Source organism: Haliotis rufescens, unplaced genomic scaffold, assembly GCF_023055435.1.
Source record: "Haliotis rufescens isolate VD_foot unplaced genomic scaffold, xgHalRufe1.0.p SCAF_22, whole genome shotgun sequence".
Classification (NCBI taxonomy): Eukaryota; Metazoa; Mollusca; class Gastropoda; order Lepetellida; family Haliotidae; genus Haliotis; species Haliotis rufescens.
The window spans coordinates 2,395,650-2,415,979 of record NW_025963913.1 but is presented as its reverse complement, the minus strand read 5'-3'; the positions used below and the strand labels follow the sequence as shown (position 1 = coordinate 2,415,979).

Here is a 20,330-nt window from a genome sequence, read left to right as displayed (position 1 = left end):
TTGGTACTATACATTTGTCTGATGTTTGTGGTGGTTCTTAGACTTTCACAAGCATCATTAATAACACATTTACATGTATATCAGTCAAAATCAGTGTACAGCAAATAGTCGGTTTTCTACTTAGCGTAAACTTTCTAAAAAACCACGAAATGAAAATAAAATGACAACAAGCGGCGTAAAACCATACTCACTCACTCACTCAGTCACTTGACTAGAACTTTCAGCTAGACAGTAAGACCAGCTTTACAGAGATGTTTTCTAGCCCAATTTAAAAGTCACACATCTGCAATATTCCAGCAATATCATGCCGGAAGTGGGAAGATTTGTTGCACACCGTACCTGATTAGAATCGACATCATAGTCATGTTTCTTTGCTAGAATCTTTGCCATTGACACGGAGATGGCGAAGGCAACAATTCCCACGGCTACTGCATCGCTGATAACGTCAGGAAGATACTCAAACTGTTGGGCCTTGGGGGCAGGGATGCTGAAATTCACAAACTCAAATTCAAATATATTTTAATAAATACAAGTTCATGTTTTTTTGTTGTTTAATGTCGCACTCAGCAATTTTCCAGCTATATGATGGAGGTCTGTAAATCCAGTGATTAAAATCATGAGCATCTATCCATGCAGTTGGGATGATATTGTTTATGTGAGTGAGATTATTGCTGTATGTCATGACATGTCAGCTTAATATGGGAATTAAGACATGATGCAGGTCTTTGAAGATCTTTGCTCACAAACCAAGGTCATAATCAGGGTGAATCTGGTATTTGAACCCATGATCATAGGATCATGTCACATCAAAGGGATGCAACTCTGCACAGCATATTGCTGTTCCTTTGTGACCATGATGACTGGGCTATCTGTGTACCGTACCAATTATTAAAGTAAAGAACAATAATTAGCTAATTTCCTGTTTCAGCAGTACTGACACTTGGCAGACATTGTGGCCAACGGATCCTCATTTTATCAGATACAAGCTTGGTCTTATCTCCCCTTAATATCATGTAGAATGTGAGTTTAGATGAGCCCCAACCTGATGATGTAGGCCAGGCAGGCTTATAACTCACCCGACAGGAATATCACCAACAATCTTCACATCAAAGTTCTGATTCAGGTGGGCAAACTGTGAAATCACAGTACCAAGCACAACCTGCAAGAGACATACATGGATGAACAAGTCATGTCAGTGGGTGGATGTAACAAAGGAAAAAAGGAAAGATGAGTGGCGGTATTAAGAAAGCAAAAACGGAGGAAGGAAGAATGGTCAATCAAGAAAGACATGATGGAAGTGGAGTGTAGGTAGAAAGAAAGGAGGAATAGATGAAGGAAGGGAGGATGGATGAAGGATGGTCAAGGAAGGAAGGAAGAGTGGTGTACAAGGAAAAGAAGGATGGATGAAGGATGGTCAAGGAAGGAAGGAAGAGTGGGGTACAAGGAAAAGAAGAATGGATGAAGGATGGTCAAGGAAGGAAGAGTGAGGTACAAGGAAAAGAAGGATGGATGAAGGATGGTCAAGGAAGGAAGGAAGAGTGGGGTACAAGGAAAAGAAGGATGGATGAAGGATGGTCAAGGAAAGAAGGAAGAGTGGGGTACAAGGAAAAGAAGAATGGATGAAGGATGGTCAAGGAAGGAAGGAAGAGTGGGGTACAAGGAAAAGAAGAATGGATGAAGGATGGTCAAGGAAGGAAGGAAGAGTGGGGTACAAGGAAAAGAAGAATGGATGAAGGATGGTCAAGGAAGGAAGGAAGAGTGGGGTACAAGGAAAAGAAGAATGGATGAAGGATGGTCAAGGAAGGAAGGAAGAGTGGGGTACAAGGAAAAGAAGAATGGATGAAGGATGGTCAAGGAAGGAAGGAAGAGTGGGGTACAAGGAAAAGAAGAAAGGATGAAGGATGGTCAAGGAAGGAAGGAAGAGTGGGGTACAAGGAAAAGAAGAAATGATGAAGGATGGTCAAGGTAGGAAGGAAGAGTGGGGTACAAGGAAAAGAAGAATGGATGAAGGATGGTCAAGGAAGGAAGGAAGATAGGGTACAAGGAAAAGAAGGATGGATGAAGGATGGTCAAGGAAGGAAGGAAGGATGGAAGGAAGGAAGGATGGTCAACCAAGGAAGGAAGAGTGGACGATGGAAAATGAAATATTTCAATGGGCATTATGGGCATAAGGACATCTCATTCACAAACATTTCCATGTTAACACCAATTACTTTCTTCCAGTTCAATATTAAATTAAACAGGCTCATGCACTGTTTTAAGAAGTTATGGAGAAGGACATGTCACGAACCACAATGAGTTCTATAGGCACAGGCATCTTGAGTTTGGGTTTCACTTTGGGGTTGTTGTTGATGCACTCCTTGACGACCGACAGCAGCAGGATGCATAAGATGGAGGCTATCAGCGTCACAGCATTCGTCTCGGGGATGTTCATGAAGAAGTCTCGGTATGACTGAAGGTAAGAACACAACTGTCACTCGCAGACAAAGATATCCACATTCAACCAACATGGTTTGATCTAAAAGAGAGTGAGTTGTATTTGACTCTGCATTCAGCAATATTCTAGCCATATAATAGCAGGCCATCATGTGGGGAATCCAACCCATGTTTCTGGGGTCATCAACCGATGCTTGAAACACCAGGCTAGTCATCATGATGACCTCCTGTTATTGTGGCTGCAGCTGATTCTGAGCCATTCTAAACATGCATTTAGTGATGCCATTATAAGTCATTGTGAAAAATTATAGAATAAATATTTATCAACCAAATAACATGGTTTAAGTCGGAGTAATCACTTGAATATGTTAATTTTAGAAATAGAATCAACTCCCCCTTCGAGGCTCACTGATTATACATCTGTAATCAAAGATTCTCATGATTTCCCCATTACGTAACCATGGACAAAAACCATCTGTAATATAATTAAAAAGCCATTGTCAGAATAATCCTGAATCTTGATGGATGATACCAGAAATACCTGCAAATCTGATTCCTTTTATACACAATTTGTAAAATTTAAAGATTTAGGCGAGCAAGCCCTTCAAAAGATCTCCTGAAATTAATAACAGGTTATGCCACTTGCTGGTACAACTATCACCTCACTACATTTTCTACAGACCCGTGAAGATTAGAATACGTCTTCAGCAACCCATGCTTGCCGTAAAAAGCGACTATGCTTGTCGTAAGAGGCGACAAACGGGATAAGGTGATCAGGCTCGCTGACTTAGTTCATGCATGTCATTGTATCCCAAATGCGTGGATCGATGCTCATGATGTCAATCACTGGATTGTCTGTCCTGCCTCGATTATTTACAAACCGCCATTATATAGCAGGAATATTGCTTAAGAGAGCGTTAAACAACAAACAAAAAAACAAAACAAAATTCCACAGTGATACTGAATCAACCCTTTAGATGATTGGGAAAATAACAAACCAGCAGGTTAGTGGTTTATTTATCTTGACATCAAGATGTTTTATGTATCGCTTGACATTTTTAGTTATGTTTTACGTCAACATAAAAACAAAACATAAAAGAAACATAGTGACACGTTACCTGATCATCTCCTATTAATAAGGTCAACATTTGGCCGTTATATACATCGCCATGAACCAAACAGTACAACATGTTATTATAACCCCTTAAAGCCCAAAATATCATAAAATTCTCATTTCTCATTAGCTGCATAAGTTTAACAAATATTTGACATTATAGATCAAATCACTAAAATCAAAATGTGAAACTTATGATATAAATAATTTTCAATAAATTATCATCATATTCATAAATAATTCAAATTTAGTACTAACAGTAACAGATCCACCTTATAATCTTTATGAATTCATTAATACAAAACAGAAACATAAAACAGATAAAACAATAACCTTTTTTTCGCAAAAAGCATAAAGCAAACTTTCTACAAATAAAACATGTAGAAAGAATTTTCACACACCCAAAACCTTAATGTCTAAATAACCCTTTGTTTCATCCTACTGCGGATTACTAGATAAATGTATAAGTTTCTTGTATGCCCTCAGGGCAAACATGAAATGCATTCTGATTTTGTGGAGGAACAATAGCTTTGACAAAGACAGTAAGTTTCATTGGATGGCGAAATAAACACCTTCTGTTTCCAGCTGGAGTATAAACACATAAGGAAATACATTTCACTCTGAGATATAAAAGGCACACTGTACCATGCACTGCCTTGTCACAGAACAGGCCATAAACTGTTCCTGTCCATTCAAAGCTATTCGTTTTTGCAAGAATATGTAAATTCAGAAAATGCAAATTTTTGTGCTGAAGTCATTTTTAGTGTTCTTAGAAAATTAGAAAGAAAGAAGGGAATTAACTTTTGTTATGGTGTGAGTCTCACTAATTAGTATCACTAAAAGATAATGTGTACTTAAAGAAAAGGATATATGATAAGGATGAATGATAAGGATGTATGATAAGGATGTATGATAAGGATGTACGATAAGGATGTACGATAAGGGCTTAAGTTGGCCAATAATATTGAGCCATAGAATAAGGGCTCTTTTGGCCGCCCACTGCACTTTACACCTTTTGCAATAATGGTCACTGGTCAAAGACCAGTGAAAATCTGGAAGAACTAATCTTTTTCTACCCAAATCTGGTTATAATAATCTACAATTGGATTTAACTTATGGTGTCTAGACCTGAAAACATAATGAAAGAGCTGGAATGAAAGACAACCAGCATTTTGTATCTCATACACTTGTTGCTAAATTTAGATTTGAGAATAAGAGTAATTACAGCATTAAAGGGGCGGTGTCTACACACTGCGGTGGTTAAAGCGTTCGCTCGTCACGCCGAACACCCTGGTTCGATTCCCGACATGGGTAAAATGTGTGAAGCTCATTTCTGGTGTCCCCCGCCGTGATATTGCTGGAATATTGCTAAAAGCGGCGTAAAATCAAACTCACTCACTCACTCACTACAGCATTAAATGTATGAATAAGGTACAATTTTTGGACACATTTTTAATAGGAGGATGTTCTGATGATGAACTAGGAATTTGTACCTAAATGTCTGCACATACTGCTTACATAATTAAATGAATGTCAAGTGTATCAATAAACAAGATTTTTTCAGTACAAGTGAAGGTAAATATGGGTTGGTTCAGGATTTTTTTTTAACTACATAAAAATCAACCTGTTAGATTGTATTTAAATTTCCGTAGGAGCAGAAACACTCTTACGCATTAATTTTCATTGCTGGAGTTGTACAAACAATAGACTTTAAGGCCAATATTTACATTTTGATTAAATTAAGTGCCAGCTTTTTCACAGAAACTAGCATGTGTTATACAACTGACAAATTTATATTGTGGGAGAAAATTGGGTCAGGAATTACAAGACATAAATTTGTGAAAGGGAGGTAACTCTTACCCAAACTAGTTTGAGTGGACCATAATATCTGCCCATCTGAACGCCGAATATATGTTTTATCTGGCTTGTGAACACATGGCATGCTGCACCTGTCGTGAAACCGCTAACGAGGGGATCGGACAGGTAAACTGTGACAAAGCCCAGCCGACACAGACCCATCAGCAGCTGGAAACAAAGAAATCGTACAAATGAAAGTGTGTGCTTCAGTGCATGTAAAGTACTTCCCCACAAAGGTGAATCAGGGAATATATGCATACACATGGATAATGGCTTGTCTGATTTTGTTTCATTGCATATCACATATAATCCTTCCAAAAAACTCACATCAGATTTAAAATCATTGGCAAAGACAGATAACTTGATTATCCTATAGGCCTACAAATGAATGCTCAGGTGCAAAATTCCAAATTCAGATCACTCAATGTTTTTTAATAAGTAAGTATTTTTCACAAAAAACACAGCTAAATGTTAGGAAAATGATCAAGTAGGATGTCACTAAAATATTTTGGGTTGATACTTTAAATAAATATTTTGAAAAATCCGAGGAGGAATTTTTTCATAAATCTGCTAAATGATTCTTGGTTTCCAGTTTTCTGTGACAAGTTTAACTCACTTGAATACATCCGATTCCAAATGTGACAGCCATGGCCAGCTTGAGTTTGGTGCTGAGTATGAGGGCATCCATCACTTCGTCTCCACCAGTGTCGGTGCCATTGGTGCCATTGCTGAAGGTCAGGTTGTCGCCGGACACATTAAACAGCACCGGTGCTAACGTTGTAATATCCTTTTTGTTTGCTGCTTCTAACTGTTCTGTGGTGAAGCCTCTCGCTGTCATGCCCTTGTCCACTACAGATCCTACCATTAAACTCACAACAGCAAATGTGCCTGGAAAACAAGGAGAATTAAGGGAATTTTTCATTCTGCTTGCACTGCATCCACCTTGGGAATTCAAGTTTTCAGCATCAGGAGCAGATTAGTAAACTACTTGGCTTCAACAGAAGGAAAAACTCTCTACAGCATTCAAACTTTCAAAATCTTACTTTGATATGCTAAAAATGCTAAAAATTAAAGGGTAAGGTCTTTGAGGTTTGCTGGTATAGGATTTGAGAAAGTGATTTTGGTTCAGTGCCTCCTTGAATTGTATTTCAGTTATACATGTACATCATTGTAGCATTTGTCAGCTTGATGTGGGAGGAAAGTGATGTCCTCATTAAGGATTTCAAAGTGAGAGGAAAGTGATGTCCCCATTTAGGATTACAAAGTGGGAGAAAAGTGATGTCCTCATATAGGATTTCAAAGTTGGAGGAAAGTGATGTCCTCATACAGGATTTCCTTGACTTTCGTTCTTTATTTTAAAAACTGCTTAAACAATATTTTACTATCATAGCACAAAACTTACCTATAGATATATGTTTCGATGTTCCGAACAGGAAGTAGATGAAAACTGGGAAGAAGGAGACATATAGACCGAAGACGGGCGGTAATGTTGACAGTTGGCCGTACGCCATGCCTGGAAGAAGAGCCAATATTATTACATATATTCAAACAAACAAATTACACAACATCAACAACAATAATATTGATGTATATCATAGGAGAATACAAATTTTAAAGAGAGCATAACATAAATCCCGGGTCCAATTTAAATCACGGTGCGTCAGGCCAGCAAGCAGCAGAAACCAAAGTTTGAGTGATCAAAAAATGTTTGTGTCTACACACTGCATCTAACCAAGGATAAACATGGAGTCATTAATAGGATTCGAACAAGCAGACCTAAACTGGTTCCACTGTTGGTATGCAACACAAGCTTAGTGCTTTTAGCCCATGAGGACTCAGGTGGCCCCAAAAATGGTACAAATCGGTTCCATATCTGGTTACAGGTGCACATGTATAACCTCCAGATGGTTATTAATTATGAGCGTAAATAAACATGGAGACATGCGTTCACCTCGAAAGTTTGTTTGGTGTAAAAATAATTACAACAAACTTCTCAGCTAATGTTAATTTTGTCAAGAGACTCAAACAAACTTCACGTAGTCTGCTATTTTGTTTCCATTTGTTACGGGGACCAATCAATGCTATGTTTAATTTTGTCCAATCACAGCCTGCGATAAATCGGCCTGTCTACTAGTTAAGGTAGACATGAGCCCAGTCAACACAAGACCCTGACACAGCTAAGGGAAGCAACTCTGCACAGCAAGTACTGGTACCTAAGCCTACTGGTTAGGCAAGGCAATAGTGCTGAAGGTACCCAGGTAATAAATCTACAACTACGCCAATATGATATACAATCATCTCAAAATCATACTGTAAAGCCCTTGCCTGTTAGTCGTACAACACTACAACATAAAAATACTCTGTCATTTTACATGGAATAATATTGTAACAAGTAACATGTAATTCGTGGTGACCTCTTCTCCTGTCACCATTAAAAGTGAGAAATCCCCATGTACATGACACTATCCTCTGATGAAACCTGACACCAACACTTCCCCTGACATGTTTACACCCAAAAAGATTTCAATAAACTTCTTTCACAAAGAAAATACCGTATTCACCGTAATAAGCCCCCTTTAACCTTGGAAAACTGACAAAGGGGGTGTTTATTAAAACCATTCACAATTAGTTAAATTTGTTGTCTGACATCGAGTGGAAGGGAACAAATTTAGTTCAACTGTCGTAAATAAATGTTTTCGATAATAGTTACTACGCAATTATATTTCCCTTCTACATTGCTGTTTTCTGTCAATAATCTGCAATATACACAAGAAAGTATTGACTGTCATGTAAATTTTCGGTCTTTCTTGTGGGCATTTATAATGATTACATAGATACTGGACTTGATATGCTTCCTTGTCTGTTTTAAAGCAGAAACAATCTTATTTCAAGCAAAATATACTATAACATTAACCTACCATAACTAAATACCATCACGAATACCTCACATCTTACCCATGTCATGACTTGTGTCGTTAACATTTTCATGACCTCATAAGCGACGCAGAAGGGCCAGGGAGACTGAGCCTGTTTGTACTACACATCTAATTGTCTTAATACAACATCATTATTTGTGCACGTATTCCTGTCTTACCCCACACGTCCATTTTAATATTACAAAGAACGATGGCGTCAGCTGGAACATGGAAAATGTCAGGCAGAGTTTGAATGGGGGATTTTATTAAGTATGTTAACGTCTAAAGTTCTTGAATAATGGTGTAATTCATGTACAGGATCTAATTATGTTACTGTGAACTAACATTGTCACATGCAGTCCATGACAAGACACAGGTTCTTGCTGATATTGAATTGTGAAATATTTACATCATCTTTTGGTGGCGGTCTTGGATAGAAAGCAGATTGGTGATTGACATTCTGTTACTAGTTGTAGGACAATAGTAGGACAATAGTAGGGCAATAGTAGGGCTACAGTAGGACAATAGTAGGGATGACAATAACAATGATGGAATTTATGTTTCTAGATTATATAGGTATATCCTTGCTTATCCAATAAACTATCAACTAAAATAAAATACTAATTACATTAATATTTATGCATTTCGGTTCATTGTTGACTTTAGGAGGAAATTATTTGCGAGTACAATTAATGGCAGACATGTTGTTTTTTTTAGTCTAATAGAATTAAGTCGCCACAAGATATTTTCAGGGTAGTCATTTGGCTACCTCTGAATTTTAGACAGTAGACAAATTGAAATTTAGGTTGCATTGGCGACCGTTTTAGTTGCAACTTTGAGGCCTGTAGTAGGACAATATGGCTATAGTAGGGCAATAACAGGTCAATAGGGCTATAGTAGGACCATAGTAGGGCTATTGTTGGACAATAGTAGGGAAATAGTAGGACAATAGAGCAACAGGAGGACAATAGTAGGGAAATAGTAGGACAATAGTATGGCATAGTAGGGAAATAGTAGGACAATAGGGCAGCAGGAGGACAATAGTAGGGAAATAGTAGGACAATAGTATGGCATAGGGAAATAGTAGGACAACAGGGCAACAAGGAGGACAATTGTTGGGCTATAGTAGGACAATAGTAGGGAAATAGTAGGACAATAGGGCAACAAGGAGGACAATTGTAGGGCTATAGTAGGATAATAGTAGGACAATAGTAGGGAAATAGTAGGGCAACAAGGAGGACAATTGTAGGGCTATAGTAGGCCAATAGTAGGGAAATAGTAGGACAATAGGAAAACAGAAAAAAACAATAGTAGGGCTATAGTAGGGCAATAGTAGGCAAATAGCAAGGCTACAGTAGGACAATATTAGGGAAAGAATACAACAACAGTAGGGAAATAGTAGGGCTATAGTAGGACAATAAAAGGGAAATAGTAGGACAATAGAAGCACGATAGTAGGGCAATAGTAGGACAATAAAAGGGCGATAGTAGAACAATAGTAGGGCTATAGAAGGGTGATAATCGGGCAATAGTAGGACAATAGAAGGGCGATAGTAGGACAATAAGGCAACAGGAGAACAACAGTAGGGAAATACTAGGACAATAGAAGGGCAATAGTAGGGCAATAGTAGGACAATAGAAAGGCGATAGTAGAACAATAGGGCAACAGGAGAACAACAGTAGGGAAATACTAGGACAATAGAAGGGCAATAGTAGGGCAATAGTAGGACAATAGAAAGGCGATAGTAGAACAATAGGGCAATAGGAGGACAACAGTAGGGCAACAGTAGGTCAAATTCTACTTCCATTCACAGGGGTGGAAATTAATGCTCACCTGTAGGCCTCAGGCTAGTAGAAATTACCTCGACCTAATAAAAGTTTAATTCTCCCTGACTGTAAGGCCTGTACATCTTGTTCACACATGCTGTAAGTTATCTATTTTCCCTTCTATTCCCCCATCAAATCACAGCACTTGACATTTAGCACAACCAGAGTCTTTAAAGATTGAAATTTGAAAGTCTTCTTATTTCATAAGGACAAGTAACCTTTAACAGGGCAAGCAGAACAAACATCCCACCAGCCCTGAGGGCCTGTTTGTTTTTTGAGTCAATTTCCATCCCTGGATTACTGCTGTGCAACACACAACAAACTGAACTGGGACTATACATACCGTATTCCACGTAATAAGCGCCCAGGGCGCTCTCAAAATTAGAAACAGGGGGCTCTTATTAGAATATTATTTTGGTGAAAAAGTTGAAAGGTAAATTTCGTGGTTTATGCTGACAGCCTGAAATGTTTATGTACGACAGATATATTTTTCCAGAATTTAATTGCCCATAATTAAGGGTGCATATAACACACGAGTGCGCATTATACACGAAAAAAATAAGTCTTGTGTACAGTGATCAATCGGAAGGGTGCCAATTGGGATTGTTCACAAGCCAATATATTAGCAACTATCGCCGTGGGCGCTTATTAGAGCGGGGCAGGTATTATGTTGAATACAGTAGTGACTAAGTGTATATCGAATGATGCAATGATGCATTCAGATACACTCTATGATTTTTGTAATACTGATCCATATCTTTTCACAAATTAATTAAATTGCCTCACATCAGATGCCCTACAAACACATAGTGTTGGACATTTTGGCTTTATCAAATGATAGGATTTATTTTATCCATCAAAAATACAGATGAATAAATTAAATTAAATTTTGTTTTGAATTTATTGATGGCTTATGGCCTTGGTTGGGCATTTACAATGATAAACGTAACACGTAAAGGGATCTGAAATATTGTAGACAATATCTTGACTAGACAGGGAAGAAATGTATAAAAGACACAAAAAACACACATTGCAAAAGTTCACTCAAGTGGAAAAAATAACTAGGGAATGTTCCACTATAGACAGCAATCTCCTTGTGGCTGTCAGAGTAGTTCCACAATATGACAGGTTCTTATATTCTTAATATAGGTGTATTTATTTATTAATGACATATGCTCTTATTCCACTCAGACTTTTTCTTCTGGCAACCACCTTCCACCATTACATGTATGGCTGATGGTGTGCCTAGTGATGTACACTTAGGTAAACTGACGGGAACACCTGTGACAAACAACAGCACCTGATTCTCATGACGACTGCTATAACGAACGTCGGCCATCACTGTCAAACTGCCGCAGCTCTCATCTTCCAGGTTAACTAATGTTTCACCTCACCTCAGAAGTAACAGTTGCATTTTCCAAACAAAATCATTAAATTGCAAAACCATTCCGCCATTATATTTTCATTAGTCAACCCTATCTTCATCCCCAAATTTTTTTTAAATCAAACTCAGCCAACCCTATTTTTATATAAAAAAGGTGTTTTTAACAAATCAGCATCTCTCTTTTCTCACAAAATGATCTGCCAACCCTATTTTCATACCAAAAAATATGTTTTTTACATAAACCTTTACACTATACGTTTTCTGCCAAAACATCACAGATGGCAAAATATCTTGTGACGATGTAGGGAAAAATAAATGTTCTTTCTCGATCAAATAGATTAAGAAAGAAAAGATGGCATCCTCCATGAAATCACTACCAATTTTTCATTTTCATTTTGGAATCTGCACTGTCAATGAAATAAAGTACCTAAACGGGTAGGTTTTTTTTAGGACAAGATGGTGGCCCCATGCGAATGCTTCTAGTTTCTGTGAATCCACCATATTAGGATGTAACTGGTTAGGTAGAAACAGTGCAGGGATGATCAGCTTGTACATGACAGACATGGCATCAGATTAAGATAAATGTTTGAGGCCAAAGCAATTATTTGATTTTCATTCTCGCTACCAAGCAACCCATCTCACACTGTTTTGTAGATAATGTATATACCCTTAATGTTTGGTTAATATGCCTACAGAACAGTTAAAAAAATAAATAATGTAAATATAAAAAACTATTTCTACATCAGTTAAATAATTTATTGTAGCCTAAAAGGATTTAATAATATCCAAGACCCGTGAAGATCCGGGGTAGAATAGGTCTTCAGCAACCCATGCTTACCCTAAAAGACGACTATGCTTGTTGTCATCGTATCCCAAATGTGTGGAACGATGCTAATGATATCAATCACTGGATTGTCTGGGCAAGACTCCATTATTTACAGACCGCCATCATAGAGCTGAAATATTGCTGAGTGCAGCGTTAAACAACAGCAAATCGAAGTAATATCCAAACAACATACATGAACTTTCACCAATCCTGAAAATGAAGAAATATAAAAATTCTGGACTTTGGTCAGCCAAACTGACCTTGAGGTATATGCATTATTCCAACAGTGAGTCCAGCAATGATGTCTGCCACAAGGTCGTGCCGTATACTGTAGCCCCTCAAGATCCTCATGAAGGGGAACAAGGACGTGAAGAACTTCCCTACACATTTTCCCGAGCAAGATAACTTGTTCACTTTCTTCTTAGCCCATGTGTGAGGTAATGTCACCGGCCGTTTCCCGCTCTCGAAGCCTTTGTCGAATTCCAACTGGTTGTAGATTGGCCTCTCCACAACCATCCTCTCCTCTCCGATTAAGGAGTTCCTGAGTTCATCTTCCTGGCCTATCATCTTTTTCTTGCCTCCTGAAACAAATATTGTTTTGTGAACACAGGGAAAACAGGATTCGTGTAAGTGAGTGAGTTGGGTTTAACGCCGCTTTTGACAGAATTCTTGTTATATCACAGCATGTCGGCTTAATGGGGGAGGAAAGCCTGAAGTGATCACTCTCAGAAGTTTACCACTTTGGTGAAACCCACGAGCACGGGTTTGGTGCTAACACACCTAGAAACATAATCAAGGCGAACCGGGATTCGAACCCACAAACATAAGTTTTTGGCAAGCCCAAGGGACGCAACTCTGCACAGCAAATTGCAGCGCCTTAGATGAGTGGGCCACAAATGGGAAACTATATTATGAAAACAGGCCACATGAAACCTGTACCACATTCACTTACATCACAACTTTATAACAACATGCAGATATGCAGAACAAATCAGACTAGGAAAACCATTAATTGACACAATTCTGAACGTCAAATATTTTTATTGTTTTTATAAGAGGGTGCTCTAAATGTTTAGAAGAAATCTGTTTACAACAGCACAGCAGCTATCAATATTATTGATTACAATTTTCTTTAATCTGTCCTGTTTGGACCAGTCAAAATACTGATACAAAATACTGATACAATAAAATACGACATACCAATCCGTTCATATTTGTATTATCATAAGTAAAACTTTACCACTTTGCCAAAACAGTTTCGGCCTTACAATCTAAATCCATTAAAAAATATTTGTAACAAAATATCCATTATTTTGAGTGACAACAGGTGTAAAACGTATTTAAAAAAACAATAATTCTTATATTCCAAATAAAACTGCAAAAAGAACCTCCAAGGCAATCATGACCAATTCACAGACACTCCACAAGTATCTAACAGTACAAAACATGGCAGTATGTGATCCCAATCACGACTTAAAAATACCTACTTTGTAACACACAAAAAATACACCCTAATCAGTATTTCACCAAATGTCTTGCACCACTGAAGTAAACATTCAGAAATCAACCTAAATCTCTGTTTATCTCCAGGCATCCTCCCTAATCAAAAGAGCATGGGGGTCTAACCCGCCCCTCCTTAAACACAAGAATAGAAGCTCAACCTGAAAATAAGCCCTCTAATTAACAAACTTCACATCACCTTCGACAAACAATGTTGAAAAGCTATACACATGGCAAAGTTTATTTCAGTTAATCTTCCCTGTCCCAACCTCCGGCTTATCTTCCTCCATGCGGAGTTAATGCAGGAAACTGGAGAGGAAGTAGAAGAAGAGGCCTTCTACCAGAGGAAGTGAACCTGTATATGTTCCTAATTAACCACAAATGTATTGCATCTACAGATTGAGGTGAAATCTTAATTCATTTACATAACTGCTGGTGAGGTTGCAAGGTTAAATAAGTCTGATTTATGCTCTTGATTCAAGTCTGATAACTTTATTATATTACATTTTTTATATGTTTAGCTAACGAGAAAACTGTGTGATAAATATTGTCAGGTTTTAAGGTGGAAACCTTGTTATAGCTCCAGTGCTAAGTGGAGACACATTTGGAGCTTGAAATGTGTGGTTACTATCCACGACATAGAGCAACATTTTATTTTGTGTATTTCATGCAGGTGTCATAGCAACCAACTTGGGACATTTGTCTTAATGAACATTTAATTCCAAAGGCTAATTACCCTGTAGCCATGACATCTATATGGCTAGAATCACTTCATTGTCATTTCTCACAAGATGCTAATCTCAAATGTTAATCCCTAACTTGATTATCTTAAATAAGTATCATTGAGCAGAAATGCCTATCCGAATGCAGAGGGTAAAGGGAAGTAACTTGTTTCCTTGTATGCTGAGTTAAACCATGGACACTTAATACGATATTGAGGGTCTATGGTTAAACCACGGACATATATTCCTGACTTGTATGAATGAATGAAGGCAAGATAAATTTGTTGTCAACCGATCCCTTGGACCATATAGTGTCATGTACCCAGTGTAAGCCATGAATATTTTATTATGATACTTTGCATATTAATCAAACTGGTGCCTTTTGATGGCATTTCTATAAAAAAAAAAACTTTTCATGTTTCTTTGTTGCATGATGTCCACAATCGGGACAAGTTTTCTCTGAAACTACTGAAGTTACATGAATGAAACTTTGCAAGCTTATCTATGGGATACTTATCAAGACTGAGTTTGAAACTTCACGCCATAAATATTATTTTTTTTAGAGTTACGTCCCTTGCTACATATATTTTAACAGAGTTAAGGCCCTTACTCCTTCTTTTCAACGGTAACTTTATATTATTCACTACTTCATAAACAAAGTTCTACTATGCCCCATGATGGGTAATACTGATAACTGTTCTATTGTTTTCATTACTTTTTATTATGATTATCCATATACAAATACCGTATTGACGTAATAAGCGCCCAGGACTCTCTCAAAATTAGAAATAGGGGGCTCTTAGTAGAATAAAATTTAGAGTTAAAAGATAACTTTCGTGGTTTATGCTGACAGCCTGAAATGTTTATGTACGACAGATATATTTTTCAGGAATTTAATTGCCCATAATTAAGGGTGCATTTAACACACGAGTGCGTATTATACGCGAATAAATAAGACTTGTGTACATTGATCAATCCAAAGGGGTGGTAACTGGGAATGTTCACTAGCCAATGTATTAGCAAATATATAGCGCTGTGGGCGCTTATTAGAGCTGGGCGCTTAGTACATTGAATACGGTATACACTCAAACTGGCAAGGTGTATATATGTATCTAGTCTGTCATGAACAACACTTTCTGATTTAATTCAAATGTCAGCACACGTCTTTCTGTATGCTCGCAGTGTTCTCGTATTTTGATGTGCGTTCTTACTGTTGATTATAGGTATACAATAATTGAGGGACTACTGACGTAGGACGACCTATTTGAAGTGGAATTGAAAAGACACCTCGGTCAGACATAAGTCGTATATCAATCATTAAAATGCTTCCTTTAAATACAGTAGGTATTCCGAGCTGATTTGATTTTCAGTCAAGTCGCGTCTCACGCCCGACCATGACACCAGCATTATTTGAGTTGACAAAGGAGAACATAGCAAAGTTAAAGTGAATTTTAACTCTTTGAAATGAAGCATTACACATGTTAATACCATTCAAAAGATTCTTAATAGGGAATAAACGTGAAACTGTGACTATTATATGTCAATCTGTTGATTATTTTTATCGATCACTCACTGTTTACATGTGCCATGACAACAACAACCCATTCAAACACGGTAGTTGTATAACGCTCGTGACAACAGAGCTCACGGCGTGTCTGTGTTCTTAAGTGTGGGACCCGTGAAGATCCGGGGTAGAACAGGTCTTCAGCAACCCATGCTTGTCGTAAAAGGCGACTAATGGGATTGGGTGGTCAGGCTCGCTGACTTGGTTGATGCATGTCATCGATTCCAATTGTGTGGATCGATGCTCATGAAATTAATCACTGGATTGTCTGGTCCAGACTTGATTATTTACAGACCGCCGTCATATAGCTGCAATATTGCTGAGTGCGGCGTTAAACAACAAACCAACCAACCAACCAATCTTAAGTGCGGATACTTGTCTGAGATCAAAATGTCCGCAGATTAGTTTGAATATGACCAGAAACCTTCTGAATACTGGCTGCATTTATCTCTCACTCACTAACCACTGATGTGTGTGTGAAGTCAACACTGATTGTCCCTTAGTGTTTTGTGCATGAGATTATGTAGATGAAAATACTGCCATGACAAGTTGACTATCTATATACAGTAGTAGTATTTGGTTTGTTGTTTGATGTTTAACACCGCACTCAGCAATATTCAAACTACATAACGGCAGCCTGTAAATATTTAGGTCTAGGCCAGACAATCCAGTGGTTGACATCATGAGCATCTATCTATGCAATTGGGGTACGATGACATGCATCAACCAAGTCAGTGAGCCTGACCACCCGATCCCGTTAGTCGCCTCTCACGACAAGCATGGGTTGCTGAAGACCTATTCTACCCCAGATTTTCATGGGTTGGTATCAGTATTAGTAGTAGTATTAGTAGTAGTAGTAGTATTCATTGTAGTAGTACCAGTTGTGATGTAGGCGCATTAGGAATACTGTCAATTTGACACTAACTAATATGAGCAACATAATCACTAACATTGACACAAGATGGCCCTCCAGTTTTAATCCGTTAAATCAACAACAGTTAAGCGGGTTAAACATCACAGGATAGTGGATACCACATTGGGACTTCGCGAAAACAATTTTGATCAAGATCCTGCAAATACCCCCGACCACTATGTGCTGACCTGGCACATGGTGATTCTTGTATATACATCCACCTGTATAAAGCAAACTTCTACATACCACACGACTCCATATTGTCACTTCCTACCAAGAAACATAGGAATATGCAAAGACCGTATTCGACATAATAAGCACCCAGGGCACTCTCAAAATTAGAAATAGTGGGCTCCTATTAGAATATTATTTTGGTGAAAAACAACAGAGTTGAAAGATCATAAATTGTGTGGTTTATGCTGACAGCCTGAAATGTTTATATAGAACAGATATATTTTTCCAGAATTTAATTTCTGTGATTAAGGATGCATATAACACACGTATTATACACGAATAAATAACTCTTGTGTACATTGAACAATTGGAAGGAGTGCTAATTTGGATTGTTCACTAGCCAATATATTAGCAAATATCGCCGTGGGCGCTTATTAGAACAGGGCGCTTATTACATCGAATATGGTAATTATTAGCAACGTTACAAATGTCTCCAACACTTGCATGGGTGTTGTTACAGCTATCAGTCGGGCTGATAAAAAAATATAATAATAGATTTGTTTCTTTAATGGTAGCTTTAGAGACTTGAGATGGGATCCTTTAAAGGGACCTAACTCTTGGTTTTGTTCATCTCTAAGTATTCTAATTTTGGGGGCTTTTTGTATTGGAATCAGTAAAATTTATAAACTTTATAAACATTACACATATTCTTGTATAACTATTAGATTACTTAACCTGGTATACATAAATTTTATCAAGTTTAAATAAACTCAGTACTTATAAATGGCATTTTGAAAATTCCTACATTCATGTTGAAAAAGAAAAAAACGGATGCCTTCATCATTTTGCTAATCAATACAAAGTTTTATTGAAACATATTAAATCCTCTTATTGTGAAAGATGCAACAATGAAAACTATTATAAGATAAATTCTAAAGTGAAATAAGAAAAAAACTAATGAAATAAATTATTTGCCCTTTGAATCCTGTTTCACAACTGCTGTGTAATTTGAGGAGAAACAGTTTTGAAAGGTGACAGGTAAAACTGCCCATGCAATAACTCACATTACCATTTAAATGGTGCTCTACGTACATCATAAGAAAAAAAAAATTCTTCAGCAACATAAATCTGAGATTAGGAAATATTTTACTGAAGTGTAGTTAAATAAAGCCCGTGCGTCAAACGATTAAGAAAATGGATGGATTCAGTAAGTTTCATGAATAAAGATTGTTCTGCCAGCAGGGGTTTGAAATAACCAGATTGCATCACCAACAGATATGAGAGGTTATTTATCAGCCCTGAAATAGCTGCCGGTAGATATCCAGGCTGGAAATAACAACACTCTCCTGACATCGACGGGAATGAAATATACAGCAGCTGCAATCGACATGTCAGGAAAGTTACATGTGCTGTGAAAACATCCATCACTGCATACAAACAAATCACTCCTGCCATTCAATTGCAAAGAAACACAATGGCATAAACAATTAACAAAATTTAACCAATTTAATAAAAATTAAATCTTATTGTTGACTTTACATCATACTTAATTGAAAGAAAATATTTAGGTGATATCCAATATATAATACTTTGTTTAGATACCTCCCTCTGAATTGAAAATTCAGAGGAGAAGTTAAACTAATTTTTTCAATGATAACATTACGTTGTTTTTAAAGATCAGGAGATGAAATATAAATCTTATAAATATATGGCCTCAATAAATACATTATTACATTTTCATTCAAGCAAGAGCTTGAGGCGACTAACGGGATCGGGTGGTCAGGTTTGCTGACTTGGTTGATGCATGTCATCATATCCCAATTGCCTAGATCGATGCACTTGATGTCAATCACTGGATTGTCTGGACCAGATTCTAATTACTTACAGACCACTGTCATATAGCTGGAATATTGCTGAGTGCTGGGTTAAACCACAAACAAACAAACACATATTACACAGTGTTATACTATTGGGTATCTAATTTTTCTTCATGCACATCAAATGTACGTAAGGAACTCCAACATAATTGGGTTATGGTGACTAAGCTTATGTATTGTACATGAATACTCAGCTTATCTGGAGCGTAACTTACTGTATTCGACGAAATAAACTCCCCGCTCTAATAAGCACCCACAGCGATATTTGCTAATATATTGGCTAGTGAGCAATCCCAATAAGCACTCCTTCCAATTGATCAATATACACAAGACTTATTTATTTGTGTATTATACACACTCGTGTGTTATATGCACCCTTAATTATGGGCAATTAAATTCTGGAAAAATATATCTGTCGTGTATAATACACACAGACTTTTCTTTTGTATCATTTCAGGCTGTCAGCATAAAGCACAAAATTCACGATCCTTAAACTCTGGTTTTTTTCACCAAAATTTTAATCTAATAAGAGCCCTGTATTTCTAATTTGAGAGTGCCCTGGGCGCTTATTGCATTAAATATGGTATATGGTGTGTTTCATCAAGTGAAGTCGGGGACACACTTAGCCATTTTCTTCCTCTGTGGGACTGTTTGTTTGTTGTCTAACACCCATTCAGTATTATTCCAGCTACACGACGTCGGTCTGTAAATAATCGAGTCTGGACCAGATAATCCAGTGATTGACATCATGACCATCAATTTACACAATTGGAATACAATGACATGTATCAGCCAAGTCGGCGAGTCTGACCACCCGTTAGTCACCTCTTATCACAAGCATATTCATCTCTTATGACAAGCATGGGTTGCTGAAGTCAATTTCTTACCCCCCTCCCTTCTAAGGATCTTGGGAACAACGAACTAATGTGGGGGGGGGGGGGGGGGGGGGGATGATCATTACAAAAATAACTTGTTAGGAGGGCCTTTGATGTTGTGTCTTATATTTTATTTTCTATTCTTTTTGCTGAGTGTTAGCAGAAAGTCTACTGGGAGATAGAATTCCAAAATAAAATGATAAATCTATCATTATTGAAAAAGGTTTTGGACAAAATGGGAAAAAATAAAAGATTGATCACCATATGAGTAGTTTTTGCCTAATAACAAGTCTGGGACTCTAACAATGGACTTTGGACATTACCTGTGGGAATGAAACCAAACCTTT

The 20,330-nt window shown here is 37.5% G+C and overlaps 1 protein-coding gene across 9 annotated transcripts in view; it reads right to left on the bottom strand.

The window, feature by feature from the left end:
• The window catches only part of LOC124136358 (prestin-like), a 110,200-nt gene that overhangs the window by 13,476 nt on the left and 76,394 nt on the right, over positions 1-20,330 (bottom strand). For all 9 annotated transcript variants that reach the window (XR_006861351.2, XM_046502279.2, XM_046502278.2 and 6 more), the window contains exons 2-8: positions 12,619-12,939; positions 6,810-6,920; positions 6,024-6,295; positions 5,411-5,575; positions 2,291-2,452; positions 1,077-1,159; positions 340-487 (exon numbers count right to left, since the gene is read on the bottom strand). Coding sequence is in view for 8 of the 9 variants with exons in the window: in XM_046502279.2 (XP_046358235.1) it covers positions 340-487; positions 1,077-1,159; positions 2,291-2,452; positions 5,411-5,575; positions 6,024-6,295; positions 6,810-6,920; positions 12,619-12,939 (1,262 nt within the window). In the remaining variant the exon portion in view is untranslated. The remainder of the gene's footprint in view (positions 1-339; positions 488-1,076; positions 1,160-2,290; positions 2,453-5,410; positions 5,576-6,023; positions 6,296-6,809; positions 6,921-12,618; positions 12,940-20,330) is intronic.